This window comes from Sebastes fasciatus, chromosome 19 (genome assembly GCF_043250625.1).
Source record: "Sebastes fasciatus isolate fSebFas1 chromosome 19, fSebFas1.pri, whole genome shotgun sequence".
Classification (NCBI taxonomy): Eukaryota; Metazoa; Chordata; class Actinopteri; order Perciformes; family Sebastidae; genus Sebastes; species Sebastes fasciatus.
Window position 1 is genome coordinate 1580248 of NC_133813.1, and position 12491 is coordinate 1592738.

Genomic DNA, 12491 nt, shown 5'->3' on the forward strand with positions numbered 1-12491 from the left:
GACGGCAACAAAAACATGTAATATTAATCATATTGTTTATTATAGTTCTTTAACAACATACAGATGCATTTGGAAAGGAAGCTTAAAGACTGGGGTGATTTTTAACATTTATCTGGATGTCACCATTGTGCAATTGTTGAAGTAGTGTTCAGTCATGTGAGCACTCTTTGTTGGTACAGGGCTGATCGTCTCTGGACGGGTGGGTTTTAATTGGGCAGTACCATAAGCTCTAAGTTTTAATAAGCAAGGACAAGCCTCCAGCATCCTCTCTCGCTGTAGTTGTTGGTGTACATTTAGCAAATCCGTGGCATCATGGATTCTCTCGTATACCTAACGTTAGGACAGAAACAAAGTGTAAAACATGCTGCCTCCACTTAACGCTCCGCCCACAGAATACCTCGTCATGTTCACTAACGAAGGGGTCTTTACTATGACTTCTGTTATGGCACCTATCCTATGTAGATCCCCGATCATCACACGTTTGTAACGCTGCTGTCCTGTGAAAACCACGTACCTCTAAAAAGTCAACGAGCTCAGAAGAACCGATCGGATTAATGATGGTTTTCTGGTTGTTTCCTCAGAGTTCCTCAGCGACCTGTCCTCTCTGTCTGGGTTCGGAGGTTCTGGTCTTGGATCGGTAGCGAGCTGGCAGCAACAGCAGATACAGAATCTACAGCACTCAGCACTCGGACACATGGGGTGAGTTCCTGTGAGAGGGGGAGGGATAGGAAATTCAGATTTATCACAACACACACATCAATACGAGAACTAGGGCTGGGTTTTTAATGCCAGAATCAATATATGTGCTTCATCTGAGTCTATTTAGAGGTAGAAGGAAGTTACCGCTTTTATTGTTGTAGTAACGTGACGTCATATCCGTTCCGTATCCGTCAACCAAAACAAACCGCAGAAAATCACAATAAATCGTAATATGGTTTATCAATACATATCGAATCGTCCCAGCCTTAATGACAACAGCCGAGGATAGAGAAGCATAAACTCATTTTAAAAGTCTCGCCTCTCTCTCGTCCTCCAGGAACTTGAACCAGAACTCCAACCTGAACCTCTCCTCCGGTCATCATCCGAACCTCCACATCAAGTCCGAGCCGGCCTCCCCTCCCGGAGACCGGGGCGTCGGCATGATGAACGCGGGACTCGGAGGCTGCGTGACCACGGCCGGATACTCCAACGCCGCGGGCCGCTCCCCCGGCGACAGCGCGTCCAGCTGCGGGAGCTCGTACGAAGGCAGCGAGGACCGCGAGGATCACCACGGGAACTTCCTCCTCCAGCCGCTGTCCAGTCAGGACGAGCGCCACAGCCCGTCGGTCAAACGGATGAGGCTATCGGAGGGCTGGGCCACATGATGGGAGCCGGCCTGCAGCCAGACGGGAGGAAGGGGGTGTTAGTAACGTTACCTTATAGTGTTATTATTATTATTATTATCATATTGTACTGAGTGGGTGTGCTAAATGTGTTATTGGTAACATGTACGTGAGGGGGGGGGGGGGGGGGGGCAGAGTCAGACAGTTTTATATGAATACAGTGACGCTCTGCTGTATTTACAACGTGTACACTACAGGAAGTACTTCTGCTACATCAGGCAGGGATTTATCAAACTGCTAAGAATTACACTTGGACTGAAGAATAGAAACATTCAGGCTGTCAATCAATCAAAATATTTAATCAGTTTTTTTATCTGTTCAAAATGTACCATAAAAAAGGAGATTTGTCAAGTATTTAATACTCAACATGGGAGCGGACAAATATGCTGCTTTATGAAAAACCCCTTTGAAAAATGGACATGACAGTTTTTCCTCGCCAAAGATTTTGCGTAGGTTTGGAGCGTTATTTAACCTCCAGAAACCCTCACAGGTACTGCATTTAGCATAAAACAATATGCTCAAATCATAACATGGCAAACTGCAGCCCAACTGGCCCAAAAATTACCAAAGAAATGTCCAACAAAAATCAGATAAATGTCAGAAAAATGCAGAAGAAAAGTCCAACATGTCTGAAAAAAGTAAAAATAAATTTCTCGCTAATGTTCGCCAAAATTTAGCGTAACTTTGGAGCGTTATTTAACCTCCTTCACGACGAGCTAGTACGACATGGATTCATCAGATTTTGTAGTTTCATATGATACCATATCTTCACTCTAGCTTTAAAACTGAGCCAATACAACACAAGTTAACACAAATTTGTTTTAACGCCACTAATATCTTGAACGTGTTATCTCGTCAACGTTGACAGCATTATTAATGAGGTCAGCAGGTAACAGCCAATCAGAGACGAGGATTTACTCCACTGCCAACTTATTACTCAACATGACAAATGATAAATGTTTGATAAATGTACGTTAAATCGGAGTAAAGGTGAAGGATTTGTACTTTTAGCAGTTTGATAAATGTCCGTCTAGGATACGTACGTGTTTGTACTAAGGTGGCTGGAGAGTTTGTCGTGTACATGTACTGCTTGTTTTGTGTGTGTTCGGGGGGGTATAATACATAAATAACAAATATGTTACGTGCACATTGACGTGTGCACATGTATGCAAACTAACAACAAAAGGTAAAAGTGAAGAAGTCTGGTACTCTGAACGTGAACCGCTCAGTCCGCGACCGACCGCCCTGTTGCAGGTTCAACATATTTGCGCACATTTCTCTATATGTATGGAAGGTCAAGTGTGGCAAATAAAAAAAAAACAGGTGGAAAAAGAGAGAGAGAGATATAGAGGGGAAGTGTAGTGAGAGAAAGATGGAGAAGCTCTGGTGAGATGAAGAGAAATGGGAGGAAACTGAGGAGGTTTCAGAGTGATGAGAAAGTTATTTGCAACCGGTTGCAGAGAAAAAGAAGTTTCACTTGATGTGAAAACGCTTCTCAGAGTTAGTGAATCATTTTCAGAGCTGTGTTAGCAGAAAATGTGATTTTCAGCAAATTGCAATCCAGATAACACAAAACTATGGAAGCAAAGAAATGCTGCAAGGATTTCAATATTACAAGTTACTGAATAACTAAAGATTTACCACTACTGAATACTCAAACTCTAATAAAATATGCGACATGTACAGAGACGCTCACATACACCTGAAATAAAACATGATTTTAATGAAAATAAAAGCCCGTCAGGAGAAGCTGCAAGTTTAAACAAAAACTCAAGATAAACAGGATTACATGAATTGTAAATAATGAAGGATGTTTTTTTTAAAGGATGGACATGTACATTTTAATTCCACAAAACGGTGCATGTGTATCTAAATTTTAAAAAATAAATAAATTGAAATACTGCTAAATAATAATTATATATATATATTGAATATTTTATATATTTTTTAAATTATTAAATTATTTTAATTTTAAAATATTTTTCTTTGAAAACCATCTATCAGAATTGAATTCAAGTTGTGCAATTTCAAAAACATGATTTTAGAGTTTGTTTTTAAAAAGGTTTACAAATTAAGATTCAAGTGTTCAATATTCCAAAAATCAAATTGCTGAAATTGGATTTACGTCACTAAAATTTGAGATGAAATCCAACTAAAGTATCTGTGCTTCTGTCAGGTTAAAATAAGTATATTTAAGATGTTTTTTAAAGTAGGAACATGCTAATTTTAATTCCACAAAACGATGCGTCTGTATCTAAATAAAAATTTTTTAATACTGCTGAATATGTAGTATTAAAATATTTTACTTCGAAAGCCATCTAGAATTTAATTTTAATTTAATTTTCGAGTTGTGCAATTTCAAAAACATGATTTGAGTTTTGAAAAGGGTTTACAAATTAAGATTCTTTCAAATTCAAGTGTTCAATATTAAAAAAAAAATCGAAACATCAAATTGATGACAAATGACGACAAATACTGCTGAATTTGTCGCACTGAAATATTTTAATTTGGAATTAATTAATTTAAATTAATTCAAGTTGTGCAATTTCAAAAACAGGATTTTACCGTTTTTTAAAAAAAAAGTTACAAATTAAGATTTTCAATACAATTTTAGATGAAATCCAAATTATGAAAAAAGAAAATCAAGTATATAAAAAAGTACAAAATTAGAAATCACCTGGCGATTTTAGAATGGAAATCAACCCACATTAATTCACATATTTTAAATTTGAATATTTCACTGTAGCGGTATTTAAGTATTTAGTAGTGGTTAAATTTCACAATTTGGTATCCAGTTGATTAAAAATAAATTATCAGGGCATTAATATGCTTCCATACAACACATATGCACACACACAGAGAGAGAGAGAGAGAGCTGATAGCCGTTAGCTTAGCGGTCAGAGTGAGGATTGCACTCCTAAAAGCCATATCCAACAGGACAGCGATGCTTTGCTGCACAAAGTTTATATATCGTGTTATGATGTTTTTGAATTCTTTATTATATCAAATTGATATTCTTGGATGTCTGCAGCTCTATTTAATAAGATAACAGTAATATAATAAAAAAGAAGCAGAGAGGTGATTTTCTATTAAACATTCAGGGAGATTTTAAGTTAAAAAACACAAGAATTCCCTTTAAAAAGGTCAGCCAACATTATATCACAAATTACTGGTGATTATTAAAATATGCAGTATTTACAGTGGTGGAAGTAAAACTACAAGAAATGTAAAAATATATATATACTCATTACAAATCCTTCATCTAAATCTCAGTAATGAAGTGGGGTAGAAGTATAAAATAGCAGAAAATAGAAATACTCCAGTGAAGTACCTCAGAATTGTTCTTAAGTAGAGTAAACTGTATGTGTACGGAGACTCTGCCGGGACGTTTTGGACATTTTGAATAAGTTGTGCCTTGTACCTAAAAACAGCGCCACAATAAGAGCCTGCCCAGAGCAGCTGCAGTGTTTGTATGTTAAAGAGACGGCGAGGAGGCCGAGGTCGTTCACATTTGAATATTTTGGTTTTAAAACTGTATATTTGGAGCTTGAACCCTCAGCCGACGGTCCGTCTGTGTGTCCCGACGCTAATTACAAACAGCTGTATGAACTACACAGTGATGTCTGATGAAAGAGGGCAGAGCCCAGATGTGTGTTTTCTGTTGTTGGTCGGATTAACCGCTCCAGTATATAAATAAAGACGCTGAAGGACCGGAGAGCCAGGAGCTCGTCCTCTAAAGGCTCAAAGTAAACTGGTTTGATTCTTTGGCTAGTGACTGCCTGGACGCCCCAATGAGATGATTTCATTTGTATTTGACATGAGTGAATGTCCTCTGTACTGTAGATGTACACTCCAATCCCTCTTTATGTGCTTCTAATAACCACGAGTTAAATTAATAAATACTCTACGGAGATTGTTAGCGGCATAAGCTGGCCTTTTTGTCGCCACTTGGAGACAACGTTTCTCAGAAGAACTACGTGCACAGTCAGAGATCGAGTACAGCAAACTCCCCTCACTCACTAACGTGGTAGTATTTGTATTTTGCAGAAAAACATACAAAATAAAAACATGCTCTGTTACAAACATCTCGGTGTGGTTTTGTCGTCCTTGTCAAGTATAGTAGTATAGTAAGTATAGTAGTATAGTAGTATAGTGAGTATAGTAGTATAGTAGTATAGTGAGTATAGGAGTATAGTAGTATAGTAGTATAGTGAGTATAGTAGTATAGTAGTATAGTGAGTATAGGAGTATAGTAAGTATAGTAGTATAGTAGTATAGTAGTATAGTGAGTATAGTAGTATAGTAGTATAGTGAGTATAGGAGTATAGTAGTATAGTGAGTATAGTAGTATAGTAGTATAGTGAGTATAGTAGTATGTGAGTATAGTAGTATAGTAGTATAGTGAGTATAGTAGTATAGTAGTATAGTGAGTATAGGAGTATAGTAAGTATAGTAGTATAGTGAGTATAGTAGTATAGTAGTATAGTAGTATAGTGAGTATAGTAGGAGTATAGTAGTATAGTGAGTATAGGAGTATAGTAAGTATAGTAGTATAGTAGTATAGTGAGTATAGTAGTATAGTAGTATAGTAGTAGTATAGTGAGTATAGTAGTATAGTAGTAGTATAGTAGTATAGTGAGTATAGTAGTATAGTGAGTATAGTAGTATAGTGAGTATAGGAGTATAGTAAGTATAGTAGTATAGTAGTATAGTAGTATAGTGAGTATAGGAGTATAGGAGTATAGTAGTATAGTGAGTATAGTAGTATAGTAGTATAGTGAGTATAGTAGTATAGTAGTATAGTGAGTATAGGAGTATAGTAGTATAGTGAGTATAGGAGTATAGTAGTATAGTGAGTATAGGAGTATAGTAGTATAGTAGTATAGTGAGTATAGTAGTATAGTAGTATAGTGAGTATAGGAGTATAGGAGTATAGTAGTATAGTGAGTATAGTAGTATAGTGAGTATAGTAGTATAGTGAGTATAGTGAGTATAGGAGTATAGTAAGTATAGTAGTATAGTAGTATAGTGAGTATAGTAGTATAGTAGGAGTATAGTAGTATAGTAGTAGTATAGTAGTATAGTAGGAGTATAGTAGTATAGTGAGTATAGTAGTATAGTAGGAGTATAGTAGTATAGTAGTATAGTAGTATAGTGAGTATAGTAGTATAGTGAGTATAGTATAGTAGTATAGTGAGTATAGTAGTAGTATAGTAGTATAGTAGTATAGTGAGTATAGTAGTATAGTAGTATAGTGAGTATAGTAGTATAGTGAGTATAGTAGTAGTATAGTAGTATAGTGAGTATAGTAGTATAGTGAGTATAGTAGTAGTATAGTAGTATAGTAGTATAGTGAGTATAGTAGTATAGTAGTATAGTGAGTATAGTAGTATAGTGAGTATAGTAGTATAGTAGGAGTATAGTAGTATAGTGAGTATGTGAGTATAGTAGTATAGTGAGTATAGTAGTAGTATAGTAGTATAGTAGTATAGTGAGTATAGTAGTATAGTAGTATAGGTGAGTATAGTAGTATAGTGAGTATAGTAGAGATATAGTGAGTATAGTAGGAGTATAGTAGTATAGTGAGTATAGTAGTATAGTAGTATAGTGAGTATAGTATAGTGAGTATAGTGAGTATAGTAGTATAGTGAGTATAGTAAGAGTATAGTGAGTATAGAGAGTATATGAGTATAGTAGTATAGTGAGTATAGTAGTATAGTAGGAGTATAGTAGTATAGTGAGTATAGTAGTATAGTAGGAGTATAGTAGTATATAAGTAGTATAGTGAGTATAGTAGTATAGTAGTATAGTGAGTATAGTAGTATAGTAGTATAGTGAGTATAGTAGTATAGTAGTATAGTGAGTATAGTATAGTAGTATAGTGAGTATAGTAGTATAGTAGTATAGTGAGTATAGTAGTATAGTGAGTATAGTAGTATAGTAGTATAGTGAGTATAGTATAGTAGTATAGTGAGTATAGTAGTATAGTAGTATAGTAGTATAGTGAGTATAGTAGTAGTATAGTAGTATAGTGAGTATAGTAGTATAGTGAGTATAGTAGTATAGTGAGTATAGTAGTATAGTAGTATAGTGAGTATAGTATAGTAGTATAGTGAGTATAGTAGTATAGTAGTATAGTAGTATAGTTAGTATAGTGAGTATAGTGAGTATAGTAGTATAGTAGTATAGTAGGAGTATAGTAGTATAGTGAGTATAGTAGTATAGTAGGAGTATAGTAGTATAGTGAGTATAGTAGTATAGTAGGAGTATAGTAGTATAGTGAGTATAGTAGACCATAAAATGTCATATTATAGTTAGTATGCTGTGACACAGTCATGAAACAGGTATAGTATATCATAAAGAGTCATTAAGTCAGTATAATATGTCATTAAAGGTCATAAAGTTGTATTGTGATTTGCCATTATAAAGTCATAAAATAGTCGTAGTGCAATATGTTGTTAAACAGTCATGAAGTCATAGTATAGTATTCCATTAAGAAATAATTAAAAAAGTCAAAGTATATAATTCCATAAAAAATAATATAAAAAGTCATAGTATAATATTGCATTAAATAAAAATTTAAAAAGTCATAGTTTAGTATTCAACAATTATTTTTTTAAAAAGTCATAAAAGTCATAGTATAGTATACCATAAAAATAATTTAAAAAGTCATAGTATATTATTCCCTCAAAAAAACAATTTAAAAAGTCACAGTAGTATTCCATTAAAAATAATTAAAAAGTCATAGTATATTATTCCCTCAAAAAAACAATTTAAAAAGTCACAGTAGTATTCCATTAAAAATAATTAAAAAGTCATAGTATAGTATCGAACAAAAAATAATTAAAAAAGTTAGAATAGTATTCCATAAAAAATTATTTAAAGTCATAAAAATAATTAAAAAATTATGAAATATACATATAATAGATATAAAAATATAATATATATACATAGTATAAAAAATCATAATATAGTATGTTGTTAAAAGTCATAAAAAGTCACAGTATAGTATGTAAAGAAAAAGTCATATAAAACAGTCTTTCAAAATTCAATTCAAAATATACATAACAAAAGTGTTTATCTCCCAAAAATGAAAAACTAAAAAAGGGGCTGTGAAAGCAATATTTAGACAATAATTTAGAGACACACAACCGACAGAAATTATAATTTAACATTTAAATTAATTAATAAAAAGTTACTTTATGTTATTTTTTTGTGTCTTGTGAAACATTTCTCCTTCAGCCAACTTCAGAGCTGTGAATCTGGACTCAGTATTTCTAGATTCTCAGCTACAGCTCTGTGTAGTAGTAGTAGTAGATTTATTATAAACAGCCATAATTTCACATTATAACATGATGATGTCTGACTGCCAGGGGGCGCCACACACTCTTATATCACCTCCTACTCTTCAAATGATGCTGCTGACCGGATCAGTTTCATATTTTACACTTTTCTCTCATCTTTGTTTCCAATATTTCACTAAAGATAATCATTGAAATTAAATTATGTGAGAATGTGAAATGTCTCTTTGGTGAAACATATATTAAAAGAGGTCACAAACCAAATGCATTAAATGCATTGAAACGGCCCCGATGGAGCTGACCATGGATGATAAAGAGAAGCTGACGGAGAGCTAGAGACCACCTTGGAGAAGTTAGAGGAAGTAGACACGTGGGACTACGTCTGGTTTTCAAAATAAGGTGTTAACAAATGGAACTGTATATACTAAATACATCTATTTTTTAAATCGCAATAAATTGTAATATCGAATCGCAATATTTAAAAATGAGGGAAATGTCTTCATTCTTTCATTTTTGGGTTGCTGGATAAAAAAATGTAATAAATAATTCCTAACAATGATCCTGATATATTTGACTTCAGGACGTCTCTGACTACATACAGGCTGAAAGTCAAACATATTTACTGGATTCATTTAGAGATTTTCCAAAGTAAAAGTCCCTAGAAGTGGATGATACATCTTTTTCTCATGGTCTAGTGCCGCGGTCAGCAACCTGCGTCTCTTCAGCTCCTCTCCAGCGGCTCCCTGTGGATTTTAAAAACATTTGGGGAAATGAATAACTGTTTTTTTGTTTACTTTTTAAAATGTTGTTTATCATTGTTGTAGGTCTACGGTACGGCGGTACGGCGGTACGGCGGTACGACGGTACAACGGTACGGCGGTACGGCGGTACGGCGGTACGGCGGTACGGCGGTACGGCGGTACGGCGGAGTATTAGGGCCACACTGAGGGAAAAATAAATAAATCGGAGATTTCGGTTATAAAGTCATAATATTATAAAGTAGTAATTTTACGTATTATTTTCTTTTTTTCTCGTAAAGTTATGACTTTATTCTCGTAATCTTCTGACTCTATTGTGTAAATCTCAGATGTGTTTTCCCTCAGTGTGGCCCTAATACTCCGTAGTACATTGTCTCTTTGGTCCTCACTGCATTAGACTTATATACTATATACTTAGACTATAAACTGAGTTACCTTCATCACAATGATCACATGTTTTGCGGCTCCAGACTTTTGATAGTAAAGGTTGCTGACTCCTGTTCTAGTGCAATACATATCAAATCAGCACCCAAGTATCGTGATAGCATCCAATCAGGAGATGGGTGAATCGTCCCAGCCCTAGTTTTGAACTTGTAATGGAGTATTTTATTTTGTTGTACTGGTAATTTTACTCAAGTAAAGGATCTGAATACTTCTTCCACCGCTGTATATGACTGCAAGTAAACCTCACATCCATTATTATCTCTACACAAGTTGGAACTTGAGACTAATCGACCGCTTCAGAGTCAGTGCACATCTCAGAAAGACGCACTTCTTCTTCTATGAAACATATCTTTATAGTTTTACCTTGACTCTTAATTACAGCGGCTGTGGCATAACGAGAACTAAAAACCTCCCTGCGCACACACACACACACACACACACACACACACACACACACACTCACACACTCACACACACACACACACACACACACACACACAAAGCAGAGGTCACATGAACTATGTTTTGGCTTCTACCGTACGGGCTGCGTCGGTCCGGCTGATAAACAGAAACTGGTTTGAGCTGGATGCAGAACGGCAGAACGGCAGACAGACAGACAGACAGACAGACAGACAGACAGACAGACAGACAGACAGACAGACAGACAGCAGAGTGAACATGTTGCCATGAAAGATAAAGCTTTGTTGTTGTTTCCCCGCCGGCTGGGAAAGGTGTCGTCTCTTTGTCTTGGATTACTGAATTGCTGGTATGAGAGACACATGATCCTCAGGAAGAACAAAACACACAGAAAACTAGATATGTAGAACTTATATATACTGTATATATATATATATATATATATATATATATATATATATATGTATGTAGGTAATGTTTACTAAAGTCAGGCTTGGAATAATTTGTTCAAGTTGCATATGCATCAGCACGTGCACACATAAACGCACATATGCACAAGGTACTCTGCAGGCATCTGGGCCGGAGGCCAGTTCACATGGTGTCCTTGACGACTTCTAAACACAGCTCAGGTTTGCTGCGTGCACATCAGCCAAGAAATAAAGCTTTATTTGAATCAAAACGTGCACAAAACACTTTCTGTTGTCGTGCGGAGTCGACCGGTTTCGAGCGGCTGCTGCAAAAAAACCTGCTGAAACCTGCTGAAACCGTCGCCCTTTATATTGGCATCCCGCTCATGAGCACACACGGCCCGGCCAACAATCTATGGACGTTACCCAGACCGCCAAAAATAAACACGAGCTGTCTGCGTTTCTATCGGAGGCTGTGAGGCAGAATTTATGAGCGGTTGGTTCTTTAAAAACCTCAGCAAGAAACCAGTTCTCAATCACAACAAGCCAACAGCCACAACAGAGGAAATAAGACAAAGTACATTTACTCAAGTAAAAAGTTGAGGCTTTCTTAAATGCTGTCCATATATACAGTAAGTTATGATAAAACTATGAGTTCTCTACCTCCCTTTATTATAACATCCTTCAGAGAACAGGAAACCAGTAAACCACAGGAAGATATAACCACAACCAACTCAGGCAAAAGAGTATTCAAGTTTATCACTTTACACTTTAACAACCAAAAAGCTCAACTGCTGCATGCATTTCATTATTTTAAATAACACCAATGCAAATAAACACAGAGATCCAGCAGCATAATACAAATCTGAGCAGGAAGTAGGGCTGCACAATTAATCCCATATTCAATTTTATTTTTCCTCTTAAACTTCTGACTATATTCCCATAATATTACGACTATATTCTCATAATAATACGACTATATTCTCATAATAATACGACTATATTCTCATGATAATACGACTATATTCTCATAATAATACGACTATATTCTCATAATAATACGACTATATTCTCATGATAATACGACTATATTCTCATAATAATACGACTATATTCTCATAATAATACGACTATATTCTCATAATATTACGACTATATTCTCATAATAATACGACTATATTCTCATAATATTACGACTATATTCTCATAATAATACGACTATATTCTCATAATAATACGACTATATTCTCATGATAATACGACTATATTCTCATAATAATATGACTATATTCTCATAATAATACGACTATATTCTCATGATAATACGACTATATTCTCATAATAATATGACTATATTCTCATAATAATACGACTATATTCTCATGATAATACGACTATATTCTCATAATATTACGACTATATTCTCATAATAATACGACTATATTCTCATAATAATACGACTATATTCTCATAATAATACGACTATATTCTCATGATAATACGACTATATTCTCATAATAATACGACTATATTCTCATAATAATACGACTATATTCTCATGATAATACGACTATATTCTCATAATAATATGACTATATTCTCATAATAATATGACTATTCTCATAATATTACGACTATATTCTCATAATAATACGACTATATTCTCATAATATTACGACTATATTCTCATAATAATACGACTATATTCTCATAATAATACGACTATATTCTCATGATAATACGACTATATTCTCATAATAATATGACTATATTCTCATAATA

General features: G+C 34.7%; 1 protein-coding gene and 1 long non-coding RNA gene across 5 annotated transcripts in view; one reads left to right on the plus strand and one right to left on the minus strand.

Annotated features, from left to right (window-relative positions):
• Positions 1 to 2659, plus strand: part of mef2ca (myocyte enhancer factor 2ca) — a 28869-nt gene extending 26210 nt beyond the window's left edge. For both annotated transcript variants that reach the window (XM_074618410.1, XM_074618409.1), the window contains exons 10-11: positions 582 to 699; positions 1037 to 2659. In XM_074618410.1, the coding sequence (XP_074474511.1) occupies positions 582 to 699; positions 1037 to 1364 (446 nt within the window). In that variant the 3' untranslated portion in view covers positions 1365 to 2659. The remainder of the gene's footprint in view (positions 1 to 581; positions 700 to 1036) is intronic.
• Positions 21 to 12491, minus strand: part of LOC141757701 (uncharacterized) — a 16240-nt gene continuing 3769 nt past the window's right edge. The window contains exons 2-4 of one of the 3 annotated variants that reach the window (XR_012591702.1): positions 844 to 1375; positions 515 to 707; positions 21 to 330 (exon numbers count right to left, since the gene is read on the minus strand). This is a non-coding gene — a long non-coding RNA (uncharacterized LOC141757701). The remainder of the gene's footprint in view (positions 331 to 514; positions 708 to 843; positions 1376 to 12491) is intronic. The other 2 variants (XR_012591703.1, XR_012591701.1) reach the window with 2 other exon arrangements.